Source organism: Meles meles, chromosome 8, assembly GCF_922984935.1.
Source record: "Meles meles chromosome 8, mMelMel3.1 paternal haplotype, whole genome shotgun sequence".
NCBI lineage: Eukaryota > Metazoa > Chordata > Mammalia > Carnivora > Mustelidae > Meles > Meles meles.
Genome location: NC_060073.1, coordinates 119,204,683 through 119,231,438, shown reverse-complemented (window position 1 = coordinate 119,231,438; position 26,756 = coordinate 119,204,683). Strand labels below are relative to the sequence as shown.

Below are 26,756 nucleotides of genomic sequence, written 5' to 3'. Positions count from 1 at the left end.
GGCGGGCCGCGAGCTCCCCCGGTCGCGGACGCTTTTCGTCGGGGTTTCAGGGTCGAGCTGTGCGGGGGCCGGCCCGGCGCGCGCACCGGACCCCGCTCTCCGCGTCCCCGCAGGGCGTGCAGCCGGGTCCCGGGCGCGGGAGGGGTCGGGGGAGTCCTGCGCCGCCGGCTGCCGACCCCGGGGCCCACCGCCCGGAGCCCGAGGCCGAGGTGGGCGTGCGCGCTGGCTCCTCGCGGCGCCCGGGGCTTCGCGTTGGTGAGCGGCTGACGCTTGTCGCTCCGTCACCTGCCCGCTGCCGGGCCCACTTGTGGTGCGCACGCGGCGCTCCTGCCCGCTTGACCGCCGGGCCGAGTAGCCGGGGAGGGGGGCGGGAGCGAGGGCACCGCCGGGGTGGACGCGCCGGGCTGCCCGCGAGGCGCCGTGACTGCCGCCGGGGCTGCAGTGCACCGGCTGGGAGAAGGTCGTGCTGACCGGTGTCGGACGGAAGTCGCCGTGGGCTGCGCGGGGTACGCCCGGTTCGTTGTCGTTACCGGGAAAGCGCGGCTTTCTGAAGTGGCTCTTCTCTTCTCAGATTCGCAGCCTGGAAGAGCCCGTCTCCCTCATTTCTGTCCCGGCGGAGATAAACCCCGCCGTGGAGACGCAGAAACTCCGTAAAGCGACGCAGCTGGAATGCTGTGCAGTGTAACTCGCGTCTGCAGCGTCGTTGGCGGGGTCAGGTGTCTGAAGAAAGGCCCGTGCGCACCTGTCGGTTTATTGTGCGCCAGCGCCTCTGGTTCCTCACACGTGCGGACACTGGGAACGGTGCGCTGTGTCGCGGTGATTGATTTCTCTTTACAAGATGAACGACTTGGAGACATGATGCTTAACGACATGTTAAAGTCCCTGTTGTGGGAGTTCGATGGTTAAACGGTCCATGAAGAGCGCCCTTCAGTGGAGCAAGTCCAAGCGGTGTGCAGAGCGGGGAGGACAGACACAGTAGTTAACAGCACTTAGCTTTAGGCAGAATCTGTTTGGCAGACGCGCTAAAGCAGGTGTGGCTTCTGCGGAGCTCGTGGGTGTTGGTGTCCTCCGAAGCTGTCCTTGTAGCTAGTACAGCCCAGTCAAGGAAATACCATGGTGATCACCTGTGTGAAACTGGCCTTCAGATAGGTCATCTGACCCTAAGAGGACCTTAATTCTTGTTTGCTAGATTAAAACAGATTTTTTTAAAAAATAGGATATTAAAGGGCTTCAAAGAAGCTGCATATAGTTTTTCCCACTTGTAGCATAATCAGTAATTGGCTTGATGGATAGGCTTTGTAGCTTGTAACCAAAAGCATATTGGAAGCATAATTTAGGTACCCTATAATTTTTTAGAATTTTGGGAGTATCAGCCTCAAAATATGAAGAAGTTTTAGCATATTTCTGTAAATGTGCCAATTTCTTTCAGGCCTTACGTTAGTATTGTACCAAGTAATGAGTAATTAGCCGTTGAGTTATGTAAGAGTTAATCTGAAACAGAACGAGATGTTATCGTGGTAATTTAGGATAGATATTCATCCCACCTGAGTGTAGACTCAGGCGTAAATCCCACAAAGAAGGTGTAGTGAGTTTTACATAAGTAGGAGCCTCTTGTTTGATTCTTCTGTGTGGTAAAGGAGCTAATTTCATGTGAAGATAGGAGATATTTCGTGTGAAAGTTTTCGGCCATTAAGAAGTAAAATCGCTCATGCACAAAACTACTTCCCAAAGACTTGTCCCAGGTTCTTCATGTCAGAGAATTAAGAGTACCATGGAAGATAGCACGATCTTACCAAATCAGACAGTTGGCAACAAACAGAAAATAAAATACGACTTCTCATGTGAACTCTATAGAATGTCTACATACTCAACGTTCCCCAGCGGGGTTCCCGTCTCAGAGAGGAGTCTGGCCCGGGCTGGTTTTTACTACACTGGTGTGAATGACAAGGTCAAATGCTTCTGTTGTGGCCTGATGCTGGACAACTGGAAACCTGGAGACAATCCTGTTGAAAAGCACAAACAGCTCTATCCTAGCTGCAGTTTTATTCACAGTCTGGTCACTCTGACTAGCCGGGAGTCCACCTTTAAGACGACTTCTCCAGTGAGAACCAGTTCTCCGCATCCATTATCTCCGACCTCGGAACATGGTGGCTCCTTCAGTGGTTCTCATGCCGGCCTTGCCCCGAGCCCTGCTAATCCTAGAGCAGTGGAAGACTTCTCCCCATTGAGGACTAACCCCTACAGTTATGCAATGAGTACCGAAGAGGCCAGGTTTCTTACTTTCCATATGTGGCCGTTAACCTTTCTGTCCCCATCAGACCTGGCAAGAGCTGGCTTTTACTATATAGGACCTGGAGACAAAGTCGCCTGCTTTGCCTGTGGCGGGACCCTGAGTAACTGGGAACCAAAGGATGATGCGATGTCAGAACACCGCAGACATTTCCCCAACTGCCCGTTTTTGGAAAACTCTCTGGACACGCTGCGGTTTAGCATTTCAAACCTGAGCATGCAGACACACGCGGCTCGACTGAGAACGTTCATGTACTGGCCGCCCAGTGTACCGGTTCGGCCCGAGCAGCTGGCAAGTGCTGGTTTCTATTACGTGGGTAAGAAACTCTCATGTGGTTGTATGTTTTACCAGGTTCACTTTGTTTTACATAGTAGGTTGTGTGTTTAAGTTCAGTCTTGTTTTCTTTAGGTCGCAATGATGATGTCAAATGCTTTTGTTGTGATGGTGGCTTAAGGTGTTGGGAGTCTGGAGACGACCCGTGGGTGGAGCACGCCAAGTGGTTTCCAAGGTAACTATTTTGCCCAAAACTGTGCTTATAAGAGGCAGGTGTGCTTGCAGAATTTAGGTTACATTTCAATATAATAAAGCTGCTTTTATGCTGTTGGGAAATTGGTCTTTTAAAGCACTAAATCTAAGGCATCTGGCTCAGCCAGGGGAACATGTGACTCTCGGTCTGGGGACCGTTGAACTGCACGTTGGGTGTAGAGATTACTTAATAACTTAAAATACACCTGAATTTTCACATTGATTGTTTTGATAAAAATGTTTTAGAATGTTCTCTTTCCTTTTGTAAGGCATGTATTCAGGATATAATATAACTTGCTATAATTTTTTTTAAGAAAGATTTACTTCTTTGAGAGAATGCTAGCAGTGGGATGGGTGGGGAGGGGAGAAGACAAGCAGACTGGGTGCTGGGCTTGACCTTGGGCTGGATCCCAGGACCCTGAGATGATGCCCTGATCATGAGTCAGATGCCTAATCACCTGAGCCACCCAGGTGCCCCTAATTTAGTTTATTCTTGAGGATTCATTTATAATTATGGTCCTATGTTTTATCTGTAGCGTTCCCATATTTGCTTTAAAGAAATCTTAAGGGTCACAAAGATGTATAAAATTGCACAAAGAACATATGTTGGAAAAAATGTAAGAGAAAGGGAGAATAAGAAGGGACATAAAATGATCTAGAAAAAGGGAAATACAAAAATGCATATAATGAAAGCTGATTAAATCTGATTATAATTGTAAATTATTTTTTTCTGTACAGTTTATCGTGTGACAAGATCTTGTGATACCTTAGTCACTGTGTTTCTAGCAGTATGTCCTGTTTTCTTTTGTAGCCCACACAGAATTGAGAGGCAGTATTGTTCGCGGAAATAGAATTAGAAATGCTTCATGTTTGAAGATCTGTGTGAACTTGGACAAGTCCTGTGACCTATTTGAAACTCTGTCCTTATCTGTATAGTGGGGGCATTGGACTAGATAGTTTTTTTTAAATTGTGAAAAAAATAACAAAATTTACCATTTTAACCATTTCTAAGCTTATAGTTCTGTGGCATTAAGTACGTTCACATTGTTCCTCCGTCTTTACCAGCAGACTTTCTCATCTTCCCAAGCTTATACTCATACAGGAACTCCCCATACCTGCCCCCACCGCAGCACCGGTTCTCCTTTCTGTCTGTCTGAGTCTCACTAGGTGTCTCCCATTGGTGGGATCATACAGGGGGCAGTGTTTTGACCCGTGAGCACATTTCATAATGACGAGGAATCTCTTGAACCCCTTCAGAAAATTAAAAGATATTTTTGTCCTTTTTTTGAATATAAACTTGAAGTGTCTTATGGATCAGTACATTGTTAAAAGTCGTGTTTTAAAATTTTATCTTTAATATTCATAATATAACAAGGAAAATTTGACCTTCTAATTCTTAAAAGTGACATATTGTTTAGATTACTTAGGAAAATGTATTTTGTCAGAATTTTAAATGACTTGATTATACTTGGCTATATGGGGTTGGGTGCATAAAATTTGAAATTTGATAACAGTATTAGAAAGACAAAAAGAGCTTTTCAGTTCCAGGGTTGGAATTACTGCATTTTGTCCTTTGTAAAACAAAAGAAAACAAAATCTTCGTTTATTTCCATCATTTGTGTTTTGAAATGGTTAAATAAGGAAAAAAAAAAACAAAGGGTGCTTTGTGTGAACACTTTGGACAGCAGCAGATTTCAATTGTGGATAATCTTTAATCTCAGTAAATGGAAAACCAGAATGGATAATTGTTATCAGTGTATTTACTTATCATGTGTTTGAGGGCCTACTGGAGGGTGTTTTAGATGCTGGAGATGTAACAGTGATGAAGAGATCATTATCTCTGTCCTTACTGACCTTCTTAGAGAAAGGGCGATATAGGAGCCTGGGCTCATTGTACTTGCTTTAATCATAATGAATGTGAATTAATCGGTCCCAGAGCAAAAATAATGAAAAACTGTATGACGACTGAGAACATCATGAGAATGAGCTGTTTTATCTCCGTGACAGACTGAAGTCATGAGCATGCTTCCGCGGTCCCTGCTGATTCTGGCCAGTCAGTGGTTGAAGAGCATTTGGATTGTTCCAGCTTGGAGCGATAAGCATAGAGCCACTGTAAACATTCATAAACATTTGTGACAGATGTTTTCATTTGGCGTGGGAGACCAGCTAGGTGTGGGATGGATGGGTTGTGTGGCAAGTTTTCACTTCCTACGAAGTGCTGTGGTGTTTTCTTAAGTGGCTGTGCTGTTGTCGGTTTCTGCCGGCAGCCCGTGAGCGCTCCCAGTGTCCCGCATCCTTAACTGTACCTGGGGTCATCATTTTAGTGCGGCCATTCCAGCAGGTGTGCCCTGACACGTCTCTGCACTTTTAAGTAGCGTTTCCTTAATGATAATGACGGCGGCGGCTTATTTGCCTTCTACATATCTTCTTTGGTAAAGTGTCCAAACCTTTTGCCCATTTTAAAGTTTTTTTAATTACTAAGTTTTGAGAGTTCTTAGAACATTGTGGGTACACGTTCTTTAACAGGTGTGTTTTGCTACCTTTGAGTTTGTGCTTGTCTTTTCATTGTTTTAACAGTGGCTTTTGAGGGTGTCATTTTATCAGTTTTATTTTGTATGGATTATGCTTCTGGTCTCTTAGCTGAGTGATCTAAGGAAGAGAAGATTTTCTGCTGTCTTCTAGAAGTTGCACTGTGTGATGTTGAACATCAGCTCTGATTCATTCTTAGTTTCTGCACGCAGCTGGGCGTAGGTGGAGGCTCGTTTTTTGCGGGTTGATGCTGAGCTGTGGTTGGAAGCAGTTTAATGAGCTACCGAAGGGATAAAGTGGAAGTAGCCGCCCAGTGAGCTTCCTGGAAGGCTTTCGAGCAGCTCTAGGAGTTGGTGAACAAGTGTTTGGGAAACACCGTCATAATGCATAGAGATGAAAATATTTCTCTATGTTTTGGAAGGAGGGTTTGTGCTTCATTGATAATGGAAGAGGGATCCCTGAGAAAGATAAGCAGTTATGTTGTGAAAGATCCCATTTTAGGAATACTAATTACAGCTTTTGAAACTATGTGAAACCCCAAAAGTAAGTTGTCCAGAACAGCATTTTTCAAGTCTTAGCTTGTGCTCCTTTGAGGTCTAAACCATTTTATTGTTACTTGTTAATGTGATTTAATAGAAAATGGCAGAATGCATCAATACGTAGTAAGAGTTAGTGTTTTTTGAGGGTTTTTAAGGATTTTTTTCCTGTTCAATACATATGTGTACTAGGTTGTGACATAAAATGTTGATACTGTGGGGAACAGAGTTTGAAACCCACTTTTCTAGAAAATCAGGTGTTTTTTTTTTTTAAGGTATAAAACACTTTACAAGTAATTTTCATCTTCTATTATAGGTGTGAGTTCTTGATACGCATGAAAGGGCAGGACTTTGTTGATGAGATTCAAGCTCGATACCCTCACCTTCTTGAGCAGGTGAGTAAGTTTTTATACTTGGCAACACTGAATTCTCCTAAATGATAATGACAAAGAATATTATTAAGAGTAATATTCACATGTGTGTTTTCCTATTTTCTTAACGTCGTGTTTCCTTATGAAATGTGGTTAATTGCTTTATATTCCATTAATGAGACCTTTAATTTTTACTTCTGTAACTACCTTCCTTAGTCAGGGCTTTTAAAAATTTTTTTAGGGGGTGCCAGCTGGCTTATTGAGCATCCAGTTTTGGTTTTGGCTCAAGTCATGATCTCAGGGTTCTGGGATTGAGCCCCATGCTGGGCTCCCTGCTCACAGGGAGTGTATTTGAGATTCTCTCTCCCCCCGCCCCTCCCCCTGCTCATGCTCACTTGCTCTCTCTGAATGAATAAATTAAAAAAAAAAGATTTCTTGCTTTCAGGGTTCTGAAAAACCAGTTTCCCGGTGTACAGGTTTGTGGTGGGATTTGAGGAGGGTCGGTGTGTCTCCTCCATCTTCTCCAGAAAAACAAACAAACAAAACAACTTGTTAGGACTTTGGAGCCTCTGGAAGTGATCGAGCTGAAATATCTCTTAAATGGAATGAGGAACCATTGATTTTCCCCCCTTCCCTGAAACTAGAGAAATACTTGAACTCTGTTGGAAGCAGGTATAGCTTAAGGGGATTTTTTTTGATGATTAAGGTAAAACAGAGCAAAGTATATAAATGGTCTAGTTTTCAGAAGAGTGTGTGTGTTACTGGAGGTAAACTTACTCTATTGCTCTGTTTAAGGTTGAGATTTTTTATTTTACCTATTAATTTTTCTCCTGTTTCATAGCTTTTGTCAACATCGGATACGCCCGGAGATGAAAATGCTGATCCACCAAGTATGTATGAAAGTATTCCAGGTGCAGAATGGGAGTTTTTATAAGGATGTTAAGCATAAAAGTATGTAAACAGAGGGTTTGATTTCTGAGGACGTAGGAAAAAGTGCTGGGAAGTTAACTAATATTATATATCTCCGAAGACTCAGGACGCTTATACAGCGTTTTAGCAAGTCTGCTAAACTTCATTCATTCTTCAGTGCTGACCTTCCAGCTGGGGAACAGGACATACGCAGAAGAGAATTACCCTTCACAGATAGCTCAGAGAATACCAGATAAGAAGTGCGAACAGTAAGCCGTCCAGAGAGGACAAGTTTTCTATAAGCCCGTGTGTTTGGAAAGGGCTAGTTGATGGATGTTTAAGAATTGGGCTAGGTGTTAGCTGTTCATTAGGTGTGTACTATTTTAGTGCAAGGATAGGAAATAGATCTGGTTAGAACTTCGTTCTGGCCACATCTGGCATATAGTTAATGTATGTAATTGACGTGTGTTGGGTGTCCAAAGTGAGAAGACAGTGCACCGTTTCTTCGCATATACCATGACTCAGATGACTCAGGAGTGGTGTTGGGATTTGGAATTGGTTTTGACATGATAACTACCTCCTGTGTGATGGAACTGGAAAGACAGCAGGGCTCACAGCTCTTGATCTCAGTGTATGACTAGGTTTTCCATGGACCACCCTGTGCAGCTCCCTAATACAGTGACTGTCACATTTTTTCTCTTTGAAAGATTCTGTGCTCTCTTCCGTAACTCACAGCTCATAGTCATGCATCACTGAGGAAATAGACACAATCAAAAGAGAGCTGCTCCCGTTTCCTCCCAGCAAAGCCACCAGTCTGAGATGTGTCCGTTCCGTACCACTCGCCTTTTTGTTCGTTTCATGAAGGAATAAGGCCAGCTTTTCTCCTTGTCCTTTGTCCTCTGAATCTCAAGCTTCCTGCATCAGAATATTGCTTTGGCAGTGCTCGGCCCCTTCTGTTTCCATAGCATCAGGTTTTCAGTCTCCAGAATATTTATTTCAGTGTATGAACCTGATGGACCGTAGCCAGTCCCCAAAAGACCCTTCCTTGAGTCCATGTCATCTTCTAGCTGTTGTCTCACTTCTTTGCTTCCCTTTACAATAAAATGTGTAGAAAGATTTATCTGTGCTTACTTTCTTACTTCTTTTCTAGTCTTTTTTGAACTTACTGTACTAAAAACTGCTCTCGTCAGGGTCACCAAGAACCCACCACCTTTGTAAAGCCACTGCTTGACCTGGTACCCACATTCAGACAGTTGAGTCTTTATCTCGTCCCCCCCAGCTTTATTGGGATAGAATTCCTGTATGATGCTAATAACTTTAAGAAGTGATGTGATTGATACACATATATTGCTAATGATTATCATGTTAAGATTGACACATCAGTCGCCTCACATAATTTTACTTTTTTGTGTAGTAAGAATATTTAAGATTTACTCTTTGTAACTTCCAGGTGTGTGATCCATACTGTAATCTGTGCCCAGCACACTGGATATTAGATTTTCAGAACTTACTCCTCTGACAAAGTCCGTCCATGTCAGCAAATGGCAGGGTTTCCTTCTTTTTTATGGGTAAAGAATATTCTGCACATATTACCACGTTTTCTTTATTCAGGTCTGCTGATGAACACTAGGGGTTGTTCTCATGGTTGGCTGTGGTGAATCGTGCTGCCGTGAACATGGGAACGCAGAAAAGCTTTCAGAAAGTGGTTTTCTTTCCTTCTGAGAAATACGGAAGTGAGATTGCTGGATCATAGGGAAGTTTTTTTTTTTTTTTCTTTAAAAAAATGTTTAGATTTATTTTAGCATGCGTTTGCAAGCAGGAGGGGGTACAGAGGAAGAGGGAGAGGCGGAGACTCTCAAGCAGACACCTTCCGGGTGCAGAGCCTGACACTGGGCTTGATCTCACCACCCTGAGATTATGACCCAAGGTGAAACCAAGAATCAGTTGCTGAACTGACTGAGCAACCCAGGTGCCCTGGGAAGTTCTAGTGTTAATGTTTTGAGGAATTTCCTTACTGTTTTCCTCAGTGGCCGAATTACTTTAACATGTCTCCCAGTGGTTGAAGAGGCTTCCCCTTTTTCTGCTTCCTCGCCAGCACTTGTTTCTTGGGCTGTTGATTCTAGCCGTTCTGACAGGTGTCGGGTATAGTTTCTCATTGTGGTTTTGATTTGTGTTTTTCTGATGATGAGTGATGTGACCTTGAACATCTTGTCATGTGTTTTGGCTATTTGTATGTCTTCTTTGGGAACATGTTGCTCATGTTTTCATTGTTTAGTTGGGTTATTGGTTTTTTGGAGAGTTGAGTTTTAGAAGTTTTTTGTATATTTTTGTTACTAACCCTTTATCAGGTAAGTCATTTGCAGATATCTTCTCCCATTGTGAAGGTCGCCTTTTAGTTTTGTAGATTGGTTCCTTTGCTGTGTGGAAGTTTTATGTCTTGCTGAAGTCGCAGTAGTTCATTTTGCTTTTGGATGACATTTCTAGTAAGAAGTTGCTGTGGCTGATGTCAGAGAGGTTGCTGCCTGTGTTCTCTAGGACCTTGATGGATTCCTGTCTCACATTGAGGTCTTTCATCCATTTGGAGTCTATTTTCATGTGTGGTGTCAGAGAATGGTCCAGTTTCATTCTTCTGCGTGTGACTGTCCAGTGTTCCCAGCACCATTTATTGAAGAGACTGTCTTTTTTCCATTGGACATTCTTTCCTGATTTGTTGAAGGTTAGCTGACCGTAGAGTTGAGGGTCCGTGTCCGGGCTCTCTATTCTGTCCACTGATCTGTGTGTCTGTTTTTGTGCCAGTACCATGCTGTCTTGGTGATTGTGATACAGCTTGAATTCCACAATTGGGATTTGGTTTTCTTTTTCAACATTCCTTTGGCTATTTGGGGTCTTTTCTAGTTCTTCTTCTTTTTTTATTTTTAAGATTTTATTTATTTATTTGACAGAGAGAGAGAGCACAAGTAGGCAGAGAGAGGGAGAAGCAGACTCCCTGCCAAGCAGAGAGCCGGATGCGGGGCTCGATTCCAGGACCCTGAGATCATGACCTGAGCCAAAGGCAGAGGCTTAACCCACTGAGGCACCCAGGCGCCCCTCTTTTCTGGTTCTCTACAAATTTTAGGGTTGGTTGTTCTAGCTCTGTAAAAAATGCTGATGGTATTTTGATAGGGACGGCATTGAAAGTGTAGATTGCTTTGGGTAGCATAGACATTTTCACAATATTTGTTTTTCCAGTCCCTGAGAACGGAATGTCTTTTCATCTCTTTGCTTCTTCCTCAGTGTCTCTCGTGAATGTTCTGTAGTTTCTAGAGTACAGATCCTTTACCTCTTCGGTTAGGTTAATTCCTTGATATCTTACGGTTTTTGGTGCAATTATAAATGGGATCAGTTCCTTGATTTCTCTTTCTGCTCCATTATTGGTGTATGAAAATGTAACAGATTCCTGTATGTTGATTTTTTTTTTTTCAAACATCCGTTCTAGCAGGTTTTGGTGGAGTCTTTCAGGTTTTCTATGTAGAGTGTCCTGTCACCTGCGGGTGGTGACAGTTTGCCTTTTTTAACGCTGATTTGGAGGCCATTATTCCTCTCTGTTGTCCCGACTGCTGAGCTAAGATTTCCAGTTCTCTGTTAAATAGTAATGGTGAGAGTAGACATCCCTGTCTTGTTCCTGACCCTGGAGGAAAAGCTCTGAGGATACTAGCTGTGGCGTTTTCATACGGGGCCTGTATGATGTTGAAGTATGTTCCCGCTAAACCTTTGCTGAGGATTTTTATCACGAGTGATGCGCTTTGTCAGATGCTTTTTCTGCATCTCTTAGGGTGATACGGGTCTTGTTCTCCGTCTTCAGGGTCTCGCTGATTGATTTGCGAATGTGGAACCACTCTTGCAGCCCAGGAATGAATGCTACTCGATTGTGGTGAATGAGTCGTTGAATGTACTGGTGGATTCTGTTTGCTAATATTTTGTTGAGGATTTTTACGTCCCTGTTCATCAGGGCTCTTGACCTGTAGTTTTCTTTTCTGGTGGGGTCTTTGTCTGGTTTTGCTATCAGGGTAATGCTGGCCTCATAGAATGAATTTGAAAGTTTTCCTTCTTTTTCTGTTTTTTTTTGGACTGGTTGAGAAGAATAGATATTAACTCTTTTTAAATGTTTGGGAGAATTCCCATGGGAAGCCATCCGGCCCTGGACTTGTGTGTGTTGAGGGGATTTTTTTTTTTTTTTTTTAAAGATTTTATTTATATATTTATTTGACAGCGGGAGAGAGAGATCACAAGTAGGCAGAGAGGCAGGCAGAGAGAGAGAGAGAGAGAGAGAGAGGGGGAAGCAGGCTCCCTGCCAAGCAGAGAGCCCGATGCGGGACTCGATCCCAGGACCCCTGAGATCATGACCTGAGCCGAAGGCAGCGGCTTAACCCACTGAGCCACCCAGGCGCCCCTGTTGAGGGGATTTTTTATTGCTGATTCAGTTTCTTTGCTGTTATGGGTCTCTGGTCAAGTTTCCTATTCTTCCTGTTTTAGTTTTGGTAATTTATGTGTTTCTAGGAGTTTATCCATTTCTTCTGGTCTGTCCAGTGTGTTGGCGTGTAGTTTTTCATAATACTCTCTTAGAATTGCCTGTATTGTTGTGGTGGTGTGATTTCTCTGAACGTGATTTATTTGGGTCTTTTCTCTTTTTTGGTAAGTGTGGCTAGGGGTTTACCAGATTCTGCTCTCAGTTTCATTGATCTATTCTAGATGTTGTTTTTTGTTTTTTTGTTTCTGTTTTTACTTTTTCTATCATTTATTTCTGCTCTAATCATTACTATTTTCCTCCTGTTGACTTTAGACTCCTTTTTTCTCTCCAGCTCCTTTAGGTGTAAGATTAGGTTTTGTATCTGGCACTTTTGTTTCATGCCGTAGGCCTGTATTGCTACCTACTTCCCTCTTAGGACCGCCTTTGCTGCATCCCAAAGGCTTTGGACCATTGTGTTCATTTTCATGTTTCCACGGAGTCTTTTATTTCTTTGATTTCCCAGTTGACCCATTCATTCCTTAGCCGCATGCTGTTTAATCTCCATGTATTTGTGGTTTTTCAAAATTTTTTCTTGTGGTTGACTTCAAGTTCCATAGTGTTGTGGTCTGATAATATGCATGGTATGATCTTGGTCTTTCTGTACTTGTTGAGGCCGGATTTGTGACCCAGGATGTGATCTGTTCTGGACAATGTCCCGTGTGCACTTGAGAAGAATGTATATTTCGCAGTTTTAGGATGGAAATTCTGAATATGTCTGTGATGTCCACCTGGCCCAGTGTGTCATTCGAAGCCATTGTTGCCTTGTTTTCTGCTTCGATGATCTGCCCCTTGATGCGAGTGGGGTGTTAGAGCTCCTCCTCTCATTGTGTCATTACCATTGAGTTTCTTTGTTAGTTTTGAATTGTTTTATGTATTACGTGCTCCCAAGTTGGGGGCATAGATATCTACAATTGTTAGATCTTGGTGGACAGACGCACTAATGATGACACAGGGACCTTCTTCTTCTCTTGTTACAGTCTTTGGTTTACAGTCTAGTTTGTCTTATATGAGTATGGCTACTCTGGCTCTCTTTTGACATCGCTAGCATAATAAATGGTTTTCCATCCTCCTGACTTTCAATCTGCAGGTGTCTTTAGGTCTAAAAATGTCTTTCGTAGGCAGCATATCGATGGGTCTTGGTTTGTTTGTTTGTTTGTTTTAAAGATTTTATTTACTTTTTTGACAGACAGAGATCACAAGTAAGCAGAGAGGCAGGCAGAGAGAGAGGAAGGGAAGCAGGCTCCCTGCTGAGCAGAGAGCCCGATGCAGGGCTCGATCCCAGGACCCTGGGATCATGACCTGAGCCAAAGGCAGAGGCTTTAACCCACTGAGCCACCCAGGCACCCCTGTTTGTTTGTTTTTTTAATCCATCCTGATACCATATGTCTCTGATGGGAGCATTTCGTCTGTTTATATTCAGAGTAATTATTTATAGATTTGAATGTAGTGCTTTTAATTATTTGTTTTTTGTTTGTTTCTGGAGATTTTCTCTGTTCCTTTCTTGTATATCATTTTGATCTGTTTCATTCACAGAGGCCCTTTTAGTAGTATTTTTTGCAGGGCTGACTTAATGATCATGACCTCCTTTGGTTTTGTCTGGGAAACTCTTCATCTCTCCTTCTATTCTGAAAGACAGCCTTGCTGGGTGGAGTGTTCTTGGCTGCAGATTTTTCCCATTCAGCGTGTCGAATACGTCATGCCATTCCCTTCTGGCCTGCCGAGTGTCTGTGGGGAATCTTGCCTTATGGGTCTTCCCTTGTAAATTAAGGACTTGCAAATTTTCCTACAGTGTATCTTGGTGTTGGCTGGCTTTTATTGATTTTGAGGGAAATTCGCTGTACCTCCTAGATCTGGACATCCCTTTCCTTCCCCAGATTAGGGAAGTTTTCTCCTGTTATTTCCTCACATAAATCTTCTGCCGCCTTTTCTCTCCTTCTGGGACTCCTGTCATACCAGTGTTAGGGTATTTGATAGAATCACTGAGTTCTCCAAGTGTATTCTTGTGTTCCATGATTTATTTATTTATTTATTTAAAGATTTTCTTTATTTGAGAGATACAGTGTGAGCCGGTGGCAGGGGCAGAGGGAGAAGCAGACTCTCACTGAGCTGGGAGCCTGGTGCAGGGCTTGATCCCAGGACTGTGGGATCATGACCCAAGCTGAAGGCAGACACTTAATGGACTGAGCCACCCAGGTGCCCCACCATAATTCTTTCTCTTTTGTTCAGCTTCATTATCTTCCATTACTTTGTCTTCTGGATCATTGGTTCATTCGTCTGCTTCTTCTGCCTTGCATCAGGCCTGTTTCCGGGATCAGTTACTGCATTCTTCATCTCTCACTGGTTCTGTTTTATTCTCTTATCTCTGTGGTAGGGGCTTCCCTGAAGTCTTCCATTCATTTCTCAAGCCCAGTGAGTGTGCTTATGACCGTTGCTTTAAATTTTCCATCAGATGTGACTTTTGCTTAGATCTCTGGCTGTGGCCTTATCTTGTTCTCTGATTTGTGATAAATTCCTCCATCTTGGTATTTTGTTCAAGTCTCTTCCTCCTTCTCTGTGTTAGAAAAGCCTGCTATGTCTCCTGCTCCTGAAAACAGCGGCCTTCTGAAGAAGAGGCCCTGCGGTGCCCAGGGCCTGGTGCTTCTGGGAGTGTCTCAGGTGTGTGCTGCACGCTCTCTGTGGTTTGACTGCTGTGGTTTGGCTGCTCTGTCCTTCAGGCCAGTGGTCTGCACAGGCTCTCCTTGCCCGCTGTGGGCAGCGTTTGGTCCCTGGCCCGAATGTGGTGAGTTTTAATGAGGTGTGCTGGAGTTTGTTTGTGAAATGAGACCTGTCAGCACCTCCGCCAGAACTGAGGCCTTGCAGGGCTCCCTGGTTGGGAGAGGCGGTGTGGGCAGGGGTTTCTGTTTGTCTTCTGGAAGAGGGGCCTGTCGCTCTGCGACTGAGGGAAGGGATTTCCCGGCAGTGTGTGGGGTGGGGCGTGGGACCCGGTATAAGCAGGGTACGCAGCCAGTGTGGGCGCTGTGCGTTTACTGCAGGTGGTTCTGTGTTTATGCTGAGGGGCGGGGAGGGAAATGGGGCCAGCGGGTGCCTTTGTATCCAGAGAGGCGGCTCTGTAATGCTGCCTTTCCAAGAAGAGCAAGTAATCTCCCCCGTGGTGTACTCCAGGCATTTTTTCAGGTTTTTCAGGTCACTGTTTCCACACTGTCCATCTCCAGGCTGTGTGCCCGCCTCCTCTCCAGCGGTAGGGCAGCACCCTCCAGCCTCTAGCCCTGCCTGCTGACCTTGAAAACTCGGGGCTTTAATCCTGGCTGGTTGCAGGAACTCAGGAAATTCAGCCCCTGTCATTTTTCCCAGACTGTGCCTTTGGGGAAACACTCTCCTTGTGTGTTCCCCTGTGTGCTCCTCTCTCTCCCCTTTCTTTGCAACTGGGGCTCCCTCCCCTCCACAGCCCTGCGTCCCATTTCTTCTCCCAGATCACATTTCCACACTTGGACCTTCTTCAGTGTGGCTTCTTGTCCTCCTGTAATTGTGGAGTTTGTTCTGTCAGTCTTTAGGGTGATTTCTGGGGTATTTAGGATAACTTGATAGTTACCTGGCCGAGTTCAAGGGATGAGGTGAGCCTGAGGTCCCCACGCTCCACCACCATTTCAGCTGTCCCTGGCCACCCCCCCCCCCAAGTTTCGTGGCTGTGTTCATCAAGGATATTGGCCTGAAATGTCCTTAATCTGTCTTTTAGTTTCAGGGTGATCGGGCCTCATGAAATGATTCTGAGATTGTTTACTTCTCTGAAGTATTTTGAAAGAGTTTAAGAGGGGTTGGTGTTAATTCTTTTTAAAATCTTCGGTAGAATTCATCAGTGAAATCATCAGATTCCATATTTTTCTTTGTTGTGAGATTTTTGATTACTAATTTAGTTATCATAGTTGTTACTGCTCTGTTCAGATACTTTATTTTTACCTGATTTAGTCTTGGTTAAGTTGAGGGTTTGTAGGAATTTATCCATTTCGTATATATTGTCCCGTTTCTTAGCCTGTAGTTACTCACAGTAGTCTCCTAGGACCTTCTGGCTATTTGGTGCATCATCGGTAATGTCTCTAATTTTGTACAATTCCTTTCTTCTCCAGGTTGGTCCAGCTGGAGTTTTGTCAGTTTCGTTTATCTTTTCAAAAAATCCTGTGTTCCATTGTTTTTTGTTTTCTTTTTTTTTTGCTTATGTTTTTACAGTTTCTGTGCCACTTATGTCTGTTCTAATCTTTAATATTTTCTTGCTTCTGCTCACCATAGGCTTAGTTTGTTTGTATTTTTCATTTTTTAAACTAGTAAGTTTTCTTAAAATTCTAGGGTAGTTAATATGCTGTGTTACGTTAATTTCAGCTATATTATATAATGGTTCCATATGTTACTCAGTTCTCATCAAGATGAGTTCACTTGTAATCCCCCTCACCTGTTTACTCCATCTCTCCCCACTGTACTTTTCTGCTTTCTGGACATACAAAGTTAAGGCCCCCCCCCCTTTTATTTTTTAAGATTTACTTATTTTCGTGCATGTGAGAGCTCATGTGGCAGGGGAGGGGCAGAGAGAATCTCAAGCATTCTCCCCACTGCACAGGGAGGCTGACTGGGGCTCGATCCCACGACCCTGAGACTATGACCTGAGCCAAATCCAAGTATTGGATGCTTATCCAGCTGCCACCCAGGCACCCCAGAGAGCTTTCATTATTCCTAATTTTGGTATTTCTTGCTAAAAACTTCCCTCCCAGAACTGGTTTTGCTGCATCTGCTCAGTTTGTGTATGTCGTGTTTTTTTTTGTTGTTGTTGTTGTTTTTTTATTTATTTATTTGACAGACAGAGATCACAAGTAGGCAGAGAGGCAGGCAGAGAGAGAGAGGAGGAAGCAGGCTCCCCGCCAAGCAGAGAGCCCGATGCGGGGCTCGACCCCAGGACGCCGGGACCACGACCCGAGCCGAAGGCAGAGGCTTTAACCCACTGAGCCACCCAGGCGCCCCGTATGTCGTGTTTTTGTCTGTCTCAAGCACTTGCTGATGGCTTGTTGATACCCTGTCGGGTCCCTTGGTGGCTCAGGAGTGTATTTAATCTCCTGTATTTGTGACTTTGTTAGTTTGTTTCCTTTCTGTTACTGATTTTTAGTTTTATGCCATCGTAGGTGGAAAAGATACTTGATGTGATTTCCGTATTTTCGGTTTGTTAAAGCCAGCTTTGAGGAGAGGCTGAGATCTGTCCTGAGGACTGTTGGGCGAGAGCTTGAAAAGCGTGTGTGTTGGGTGCTGCCGGGTGAAGTCTGCTTGGCGGAGTGTTGTGCAGGTCTGTGGTTTCCTTATGAACACTGTGCCTGGGTGTTCTGGCCAATGCCGAAAGTGGGCTGTTGAAGCCTCCTGCTTGTAGGTATTAGTCTTTTCTTCACTGTGGTTTTGTTAATATTTGCTTTAAACTTTTTTTTTTTTTTTAAGATCTTATTTGTGTGTGTGAGAGAGGGAGAATCTCAAGCAGACGCCCACCCTGAGCACAGAGCCTGATGCAGGGCTCGATCTCACAACCCTGAGATCCTGACGGGAGCTGAAATCAAGAGTTGGCTTAACCGACGGATCCGCCCAGCTGCCCCTGGTTTAAATGCTAAGGTGCTCCAGTGGTGCGTGCACACGCGCCTGTGCATCTGTTACGTCCTCTTGACGAGCTGACCCCTTCGTCCCTCTGTGGCAGCCTTCTCTGTCTCCTCCCACCGATTTTTGACCAAAAGTCTGACTTGTTAGGTAGCCACTCTTCATCTCTTGGTTGCCGTTTGCGTGGAATTTTCCATCCCTTTTCTTTTCATCCTACCAGAGGGAGTCTCCTTTGGAGGCTTATTGTTGGGTCTTGTTTCTTTAAATGTATTTAGCCATTCTGTGTCTTTTGATTAGAGAATGTAATCCATTTACGTTTAAAGTAATTACTGGTCTTCTGGAGACTTACTACGATTTTTTCCCCAGTTCTTTGTTCATTTTTCTCCTCACGCTGTAATCCTTGACTGACTTCTGTAGTAGTGTGCTTTAGTTCCTTTGCTTTACATCTTGTGTGTCTACTCTAGGTTTTGTCTTTGTGTTCACCTGGATGTTCACGTAAAGCATCTTAAGAGATGGAGTCATGTGCTTTATGCTGGTAACAGCTCACTTCTCTTCACTGTGCAGTTTGCACTGTTGATGTCCGACTTCTGATATGGGTCCGTCTAACAAGTTATTTCCGTTGTAGTTACTAAAGTTATTGTTTCACTTCCATACCAGAGGTACAGTAACAGGAGAGGGTATTCTGAATTGACTCCATATTTACCTTTACCAAGAAGTTGTGTGCACTGGCGCGCGTTTTGTCCATTTCAGCTTGCAGAGAACCTGCTAGCATTGGTTTTAGGGCAGATTTAATGTTGAATAACACCTTCAACTTTGGTTTTCTGGAACGTCTGTCTTTTTTTTTTTTTTTCATTTCTGAAGGATGGTTTTGTCGTTCTTGGTGTGATTTAGATTTCCGAGTCTGTCCGAGTACAGTCTGGCCTGTACCGTCTCTGCGGATCAGGGTGTGGAGAGGCTGAGGGTGTCCCTTGTATGTGAGCAGATGTTTTTTTCTTGCTGTTTTCAAAGTTCTCTCTTCAGCTCTGTCATCTCATATTTTCACTATTACACATTTGAGAATAATGTTTGGGTTGATCATGCATGTGGTTCTTTGGTTTTACTGTTGCTGGAGAATATAGTAACAGAACTGGAAAATCTCTCCCATGATATGGGAAGTTTTTAGCTGTTTCGTCTTTAAAGAAACTTCTGCTGCGTTTTTCTCCTCTGGGACTCCTGCGACTTCGGTGCTCATTTGTTTGCTGGTGTCTCGTAACTTCCACAGACTTTCTTCACTCTTTGATTCTTTTTTCTTTTTTGTTCCTATAACTGCCTGATTTCAAATAATGTCCCTTTAGGTTCTCTGATTTTTTTCTTTGGCGGGGTCAAGTCACTTGTAGCTGCTGACTCAGTTTTCCAGTTCTGTTCCAGGATTTCTCTTTGGTTCTTTTTTTGTGGTTTCTGTGTATTAAACTTTTGAAATGTAGTTCATTTTTTTTAGTTGCCTACTTTTGGTTTCTTGAATTTCGTTGAGTATAAGATGTTCATATTTAGTTTGTTAGGCAGATTGTAGGTCTCCATTTCTTGGTTTCCTTTGGTGTTGTCCTGTGGCCTGTTTTGCATGATTTGAGGAGCCTTTCATTGGTGTCTGAGCACTGGAGGAAAGAAACATCTCTTCTAGTCTTTACAGACTGGTTTTGGCAGAGCAGAGACCTTTTCCTGTCCCTTCCCTTGGCGGATACCTGCTTGGGACCAGCTGTGAGGCTGTTGCTTTGTCTGTGGTGGCATCTGTGGTTGGTGGGCTTGTTGCCAGAGGGAGCACGAGCAGGGGGAGCAGCAAGCAGAGGGAGGGAGAAGCAGGCTTTCCACTAAGTGGGGAGCCTGACGCGGGGCTCATTCCCAGGACCCCGGGATCATGACCTGAGCCGAATGCAGACACTGAACCACTGAGCCGCCTGACGCCCCTCTTTCTAGTTCTTGAACGTCAGGAACTTGTCTCAGGGCTCTTATGCCTGCTGCTGTCATGCCCAGAAGATTTCTTTCCGGAGTTCCCCTGACCGTTCTTAGCATCATTCACGCGCTTGTCCTTGTGGTGGTGCTGCCTCTGGCAGGCTGCCAAGGGCCTTTGAGCTGCGGACATGCTGTGCTCGTGTTGACGAGAACACTCTTCCAGCAGAGGGCAGTCAAGCGTCTTGAAGGATGACGTCTTCTGTGATTTCCTCCCAAGTGCCATATGGGTCAGCATCGACCCTGCTCCCAGAAGGTACTTCCCTGATTGCCTGTGTCCGTGGGCCTCATCCTTACAGTTCGTTGTAACCACCCGACACAGCTTTCTGTCCTTCAGAGTGTCTGTTGTGAGCGCAGTCCGCCCTGTTACTGTGGGGTTCCGTGTATTTTGCATGAACTCTCTTCCACTTCGCTCTCCTTCCTATCTGGGTTACTCCAGGCCATCCGTCCGCCTCTCTGGATCCCGTTTCCCTTCAAATCCAAACTGCCGCCAGCCTAGCGAAGTCTTTGTTGATGTCTCCTGCTTTCCGGGGGCAGGCCCGCCATCCTACAGCATTCTCGTTCCCCAGAAGGACTGTACATCAGAATCATGTTGGGAATTGAGAAAGACAGGGATTCCTAAGCCCTGTCCTTGGAAAGTCTCTCACTAAGTGGGTTCCAAGATGTCGTGTCAGAAGTGATATTTAAAACAGGATATCCTGTTGTTCGCACCTTTGTTGGAATTCCAGGTAATTGGTGCATAAAGCTCGTGTGCCTTACCAGGACATGAGCACACGAGAGTAAAGATTGCCATCGCCATGAGTTTTCTGTGTATTTTCACGTTTGTGGGATTTAGCATTGGTACATGTCTTTTCAAATAGTTGTCCACTTTGGACCTGGAGAAAGTTGTTCAGAAGACGCGGTCATGATGAACACGCCCGTGGTGACGGCCGCCTTGGAGATGGGCTTCAGCAGGAGCCTGGTGAGGCAGACCGTGCAGAGTAGGATCCTGAGCACTGGGGAGAATTACAGAACCGTGAACGAGATTGTGGTAGCGCTTCTGAATGCGGAAGATGAGTCCCAAGAAGAAGAGAAGAACCAGCAAACTGAAGAAATGGCGTCAGGTACTTGGGAATGTTAGTTGCCCGCCCTGTTCTGCGAGGCTCAGAGGACGGGCTTTGTTTAATTGACAGATGGTGGGTGTCAGATAAGGGAGTTTGTACGGAAGTGCTTGTAGAACTGACCTGATGGGATGCAAGTAGAAGTCCACGTCATTCATTTCTTGGGGGGGTGGGGGGGTGGGTACAGGGATTGTAAGTGTTAGTGTCCTTTATAATTCTGCTTTCTGGGGAACAGGGGTTGAGGACTTTTAGAAATGACAGAAACAGAGATCCTTTGTGTTATGTGTACTATACGTTATGCCTTAGCTAAATCTTCCAGAAGTTTCCTGAACGATAGGCATAAGGTTAAGTGCGAACTGGTGATTTTATGCTGCTTTTTTAAGCTCCTCTTTATTTAGTGCCTAAATTGTTTGTAGACTTCTTGTTAGTGACTATGTGTGTATAGTTAGAGCCCTTTAAAATCTAATGGATTTATTTTCTTTTTTCTTTTTTAAATGAAGATGATTTGTCATTAATTCGGAGGAATAGAATGGCTCTCTTTCAACAGTTGACTTGTGTACTTCCTCTCCTGGATAATCTTTTAAAGGCCAATGTAATTAATAAACAGGAACATGATATCATTAAACAAAAAACACAGATACCTTTGCAAGCAAGAGAACTGATTGATACCGTTTTAGTTAAAGGAAATGCTGCGGCCAACATCTTCAAAAGTTGCTTAAAAGAAATCGACTCTACATTATACAAGAACTTATTTGGTGAGTTTTTGGTAAGATTATTTCAGAAATCTGTGGGATTATGTTTGTGTTTCTGTTTGACAAACAAGGTAGATCGAATTAGCCAACTCTAGTTTAACTAGTTCTAGAACAGGGACATCCTCTCCTTGCCCGAGCAGTGTGACTGGGTGACTCCCGGTCTGTAGCGGGCCTCCGTGGTGTTCTAGGAGAAGTGGGGGAAGCGCTCTGGTATTTGGGGGAATAATGCCTTTCGGTGTGTTTCTTTCCTCAGTGGACAAGAATATGAAGTATATTCCAACGGAAGACGTTTCAGGTAAAACAAAATGAAGACTTAAGACCAAAAGGAAATATTACTTTTTTTTTTTTTAATTGGGAGGTAAAGTAGAAACGCAGTGTGACGGGAGTGTGCTGTTCCTGCTAGGTCTGTCGCTGGAGGAGCAGCTGCGGCGGCTGCAGGAGGAGAGGACGTGCAAAGTGTGCATGGACAAGGAGGTGTCCGTCGTGTTCATCCCCTGCGGCCACCTGGTCGTGTGCCAGGAGTGCGCCCCGTCTCTGAGAAGGTGCCCCATCTGCAGGGGCATAATTAAGGGCACCGTGCGTACCTTCCTCTCGTAGGAGTCTTCAGGAGCTGGCCGAGCGCTGGAAGCCATCTGAGGTGTAGAAGAATTACTGGTTCTTTGATGAGGACGTTTGTGTTGTGTTCTGCTTTGCTACTAGTGCTCGTTTCGGAACGTTAACATCCTAAGTCCCGTTTAATCTCCATTTAGATGAGGGGGTTTGCGTGTGATGGGCTGTGTTAATGTGCGTATGCGCGTAGGGAGAGGTTATGGGGGAGCCTTGGTGCCCTGAGGTGTCATGTGACAAGGGCGTGTTTGGTGTTCTTTCTGGAAGCTCTGAGTGCGACCCGAGAGAGTGCTGTTGACAGGAAGCGGACAGGGGAATGCTGGAGTTTACCACAGTTACTGTGCCATACTCTTTCTGGTGTTTTTCCACGCGTGTTTTAAAATAAGGACTTTTTTCTTACTGGTAAATAAGCTTTTCCCTAATTGGTGAGAGACCTCTTAATAAAATTCTTTAAGAAGACTGCATCATTTTTTTTCCCGACTTAGAACGTATTTTCTTCTCTTGACTTAGAAAGTATTTTTTCCATGCCTTAATAGGGTTAGCAGAGTTAAATGAGTTACTGTACAGTAGTATCTGTCCCATTGTAAGCACTCTGATATTAGCTGTTAAAAGTGGAATTCGTAAAACAATTACTAAGAAGTGTTCTTAGGGGCGCCTAGGGGGCTCAGCCGGTAAAGCATCTGCCTTTGGCTCAGGTCATGATCTTGGGGTTCTGGGGCCAAGCCCCACATCAGGCTTCCTGATCAGCGGGGAGCCTGCTTCTCCGTCTCCCTTCGACCCTTCCCTCGTTCTCTTGCTCTCTCTCAAGTAAATAAAATCTTTAAAAAAGTGTTTTTAAATAATGTGATTTTTGAAGTTCTTTTAGGAGGACGGTATCTGTCTAGTTGCTTTGTGTATTATAATTAAAATCCATGTTAAAAATGAAAATGAGGCCAGTCTGCACTGGGATTTGAAAGAAATGGTGTTGATGGCTTTGTCGCGTAGATGTTGGGGGGGAGAGGACACAGGCAGGGGTCCTTGTCTCCTCCTTGGGCCCAAGCATCCCAGTGCTTTCCCACACCTGGGTCTGCGGCGGACCGCTGAGGCCCCGGGGAAGGAGCAGACCGTGAACATGCCATGTGTCCTCTTGTCCTGTAGTCTTTTAGGTGCCTTCCGCACAGGCCACCCCGGGGGGCATGCGAGTCTCCCCACCCTTCAGGCTCTCGTCTCGTGTCTCCACGGCCTCGTGCTGGTAAGAGGCTTCTCCCTGCTCTAGGGAAGGAATATAAAGAGGGAATGAAATCATTTTAGTATATGTGCTGCCGAAGCGAGCACGGGAATGAAATCATTTTAGAAACTTGTCTTCTTTCCTTTTTGCTCGATTGAGGGTCCACTGTGGTTATGGGCTGAATTGTGCCCCCCAAATCCATATGCTGAAGTCCTGATGTCCCAAGTACCTCGGAGTATGACTGCCTTTCTAGATCGGGCCTTTAAAGGTAACTGAGGCAAAATGTGGTCCTCTGAGCCCAAATGTAAGAGGACTGGTGCCTTCCTAAGAAGAGCTCAGGTCACAGACACACCCAGAGGGAGGAGCCCGTGGAGACGCCGGGGCAGTGGTCAGCAAGCATAAGAAACAGTATTTCCCAGCATCTGGATCTCCGGACTCCTAGCCACCAGACATGGTAAGAAAAGAAATTTCTGTTGCTCAAGGCAGTCTGGTGCTGAGTTGGGCGGGCCTGAGGGTACCAGGTGCTGGCGGCTTTAAGCACAGTAGCCCACATCCCTTCAGCAGCTACGAAGTGAAATTGGAACGTGGGTCCACCTGGCCCGCAAGCTTGTGCTTTGTGGACGGACTGTCCTAGGAAGCCGTATTGATGTTTTTAAAAATTGCATGAGCTCTTCTCCAGCATAAGAACTCGAATTATTTGAATTCCGTTTACTTGAAAGTTTAGATAGTCGGTTTTCATAACGTGTAAGAACTTCTAGGTTTTTGCATTCGGTGAAAACGCTGCATGAGATAGAGGTAAGCGGTGATGTAGTATTTCGTCCCCTTGCCGAGTCCTCTGAGTCTGCAGCGGGCAGTGGGGTTTTGGTCTCTGTCGCTCCTCACGTGTAGCAGGTATTCGTGGTGTCGGACCAAGAGGCCAAAGTCAGTTCTGCGTATGGACTGCGTTTTCTGTCCCTGAAGCCCGAGCATGCGTGTGAGCCGCGTCTGGTGCACGTGCAGCCGTGAACTCGGTGACATGGTGCACACGGCTGCAGTCTGGCTGCCGTCGAGCCCCAAACAGCGCAGGCGGAACTGTGGGGCCACCGCGAGCAGGTTTCAGGTTTTACTGGACAGTTGAGATTCGTGACAGTTTGAAATAACTTGCCAACTGTAGTCTGGAAATACCAAGAAAAGGAAGAGAAGCGTTATGGTAGCAGTACAGCGTGGACGACAGGAAATCGCGTGGGAAGTCACCGGGAAGGCTCCGGTCAGTGGGGGGCCGTGCGCGGGGGGCGGGAGCGCGAGCTTCTCTGCCCGCTGCAGCTGTACCGGGGCGCACGCGGGGCTGGCCGTGGGGGCCGAATGGGAGGGAGGCCCAGGGACTTCCTGCGTCTCCTGCTCAACTGCACCTTCCGCTTATTTTACTTCCGTTTGAAAAACAATATGTGGCTCTTCTTTACCTTCTTAATGCATGCGGGGAAGTTGTCGTCAGCCCTCGGCCAGGTCCCCGGCCGGCACCTGCTGTTCCCACGCTCCGTCTAGACAGAGCCACGTGCCAGAGCCGAGCAGGGCGCTCCTGGCCCACCACCGCCCCGGCCCTCCTGGTGGGCTGCTGTGCTGTAAGTCCGAGGACAGCCGGCAGTCAGCTTCGAAGACAGACGGACACTGTTTTCTGGAAGCATTCTGTGTGAAGGTAAACCTCCTGATGCGGAGGAGGTGGTTTCAGACGTCTTGGTCTCAGGGTCCCTTTATGGCCCCAGATGTTCCTGAGGGCCCCGAGGAGCGCGTGTGCACGCAGCTTGTGTCTGCCTGCGCGCGGCTGCCGCGTGAGATCCCAGCGGTCTCTACAGCTTTCCTGCTCCATTTGAAGATGAAAGCAGTATTCCTTCTAAAGAGCAGTGCTCGCTCCACGTTAATGTAGCACTTCCCGAGAAAAATCACTGCATGTGAAGTCACAGGAACGGCCTCAGTTACATTCTGGCAAAGCTCGGATGTCAGGCCTGATGGAAGACGCCCGCACTCTTGTGTCTGCTGCCGCTGCTACCCTTCTGCAGTGTGTTGGCTCTTGTTGCAGTTTATGAAGACAGTTCAGCGTCTCAGAGGATGTATTTACAAAAGGAAGGAGAATTTTCCAGTCATTGTGGATATTCTTTTTGATGTTACACCAAAACGTTTGAAAGGTATTTGGAGTGTGGAATGTGAAATTTTATCAGTGCTCTTAAAGTATTTAAGTTTAAAAAAATTGTGCCTTCTGTTCACCCCTTCCTGCCCACCAACTCCTAGCAACCACCGAGCCTTTTGCTGTTCGGTGAGCTTTTGTTTTCTCTTACACCACTGACCCTTCGGACAACACGAGGGTACGGGCACCGGTCCCCCAACACGGGTTTAAGTCTGTGTGTAATGACTGACTTCCCCTAAATTTAACTACTAAGAATCCACTGTTGTCCGGAGCCTTACTCATAAACAGTTGATTAATACATACATTGTGTATGTTGTATGTATTATACACGCTGTATTCTTAAGCCATACTAGAGCAAGAAAGAATCAATTAAAAAACCATGAGGAGGGGCACGTGGGAGGTGCAGTCATTAAGCATCTGCCTTCGGTTCAGGTCATGGTCCCAGGCTCCTGGGATCGATCCTGCGAGCGGGGAGCCTGCTACTCCCTCTGCCACCCCCTGCTTGTGGTCCTGCTCTCGCTGTCTCTGTCATATAAATAAAATCTTAAACAAACCATAAAGCAGTTACAGTATTGTAGTGTATCAATACTACACATTTATATAGTCATTGAAAAAAAAATCCACATTCTAAGCAGACCCACGACAATCAAACCGGTGTTGTTTAAGGGTGAAATGCATTAAGACTCCTTGGGGAACACTGCACTCTGGACGGATCTTTAACCCGCGTGTAATTGTGAACCATGATGCCTTTAGCCATTGGAAAATAGCCCTTGACTGAGTCGTGCAGCCGTCTCTACTGCCGACACGCTTTGTTGCTCGTTCCCAAAAGTCCCGTCTGAGGCCACTCATGACTGTGGTCCGGGCAGCTCCGTGAGATGTCCGTGTTCGCTTCGGCCTGCGGTTTTCACCAGTGGCGGCATCCGCAGTCCGTGCTGCTTGCACGTGGAGAAGCGGACAGCTGGTTGTGTCTGCCTGTGTGTGTCCGCCCCCTTCTAAGTGCACATGCTGTGCACCCGTCCTGCCGTCCCGCAGCCGCTTCTCTGTAACCGGAGGTCGGTGTGGAGGGAGGCGCTTCGATGTGCTTCCCTTTCAGGCCCGTGACGCTGCAGCCAGAGCACTGGGGGTCAGTTTGATGAAGGAGTTTGACGGCATCTTCGTCCTCTGCCATGCAGGGGGCAGTGTTTGCTTTTTACAAAGTCCGGGCGGGGCGGCCGTGGCTGCCGGCGCCCATGACCTCCGGATGCAGACTTGGCTGGCCGTCGGCCATGATCGTGCTGTCTTCGCACATCGGCGACGGTGGCAGGGACACGTGCGAGTCGTCAGAGCCCCGAGTGTCTGTGAATGGTAACGGTCAGTCCCACTCTTCACACGTCAATCCTGGAAGAACCTGTATGGCACTTGCCGTGACCACGCGCACAGCCGTGTCCCCGGCGGAATTCTAGCTCTCCACGACGCTCTTCCATTCAGAGGCGTTGTGACTGCTGGGTCCACGTGCTGGTCCACATGCTCTTGCCTGCTGCGGAGGGATTGGGTGTGTTGTACAGAGACTAAAGGTGAGAAGGCTCGAGTGCAGGCATGGAGAGGAGCGATGGGCTTGCAGGGGACAGAGGTGCCAGGAATACGCGTTG

At 45.8% G+C, this 26,756-nt stretch overlaps 1 protein-coding gene across 2 annotated transcripts; it reads left to right on the top strand.

The window, feature by feature from the left end:
• Window positions 1–962: 962 nt before the first annotated feature.
• Window positions 963–26,509, top strand: LOC123948077 (baculoviral IAP repeat-containing protein 2). Of its 2 annotated transcripts, none has more exons than XM_046014535.1 (8): window positions 963–2,606; window positions 2,699–2,798; window positions 6,197–6,275; window positions 7,093–7,141; window positions 20,166–20,408; window positions 21,083–21,160; window positions 21,411–21,452; window positions 21,561–26,509. In XM_046014535.1, the coding sequence occupies exons 1-8, from the start codon at window positions 1,709–1,711 to the stop codon at window positions 21,752–21,754; spliced, it is 1,683 nt and encodes a 560-aa protein (XP_045870491.1). In that variant the 5' UTR covers window positions 963–1,708; the 3' UTR covers window positions 21,755–26,509. The 2 variants fall into 2 exon arrangements, with proteins under 2 accessions (XP_045870491.1, XP_045870490.1); XM_046014534.1 differs by having other exon boundaries at window positions 20,906–21,160.
• The last annotated feature ends 247 nt before the right edge of the window (window positions 26,510–26,756 follow it).

Excerpts from the sequence above, each read along its gene's own strand:
- LOC123948077 (XM_046014534.1), top strand. The coding sequence starts at position 1,709 with ATGCACAAAACTACTTCCCAAAGACTTGTCCCAGGTTCTTCATGTCAG. Across the intron at positions 2,607-2,698 it reads TGCTGGTTTCTATTACGTGG|GTCGCAATGATGATGTCAAA; the intron begins GTAAGAAACTCT and ends TGTTTTCTTTAG. Across the intron at positions 20,409-20,905 it reads AACTGAAGAAATGGCGTCAG|ATGATTTGTCATTAATTCGG; the intron begins GTACTTGGGAAT and ends TTTTAAATGAAG.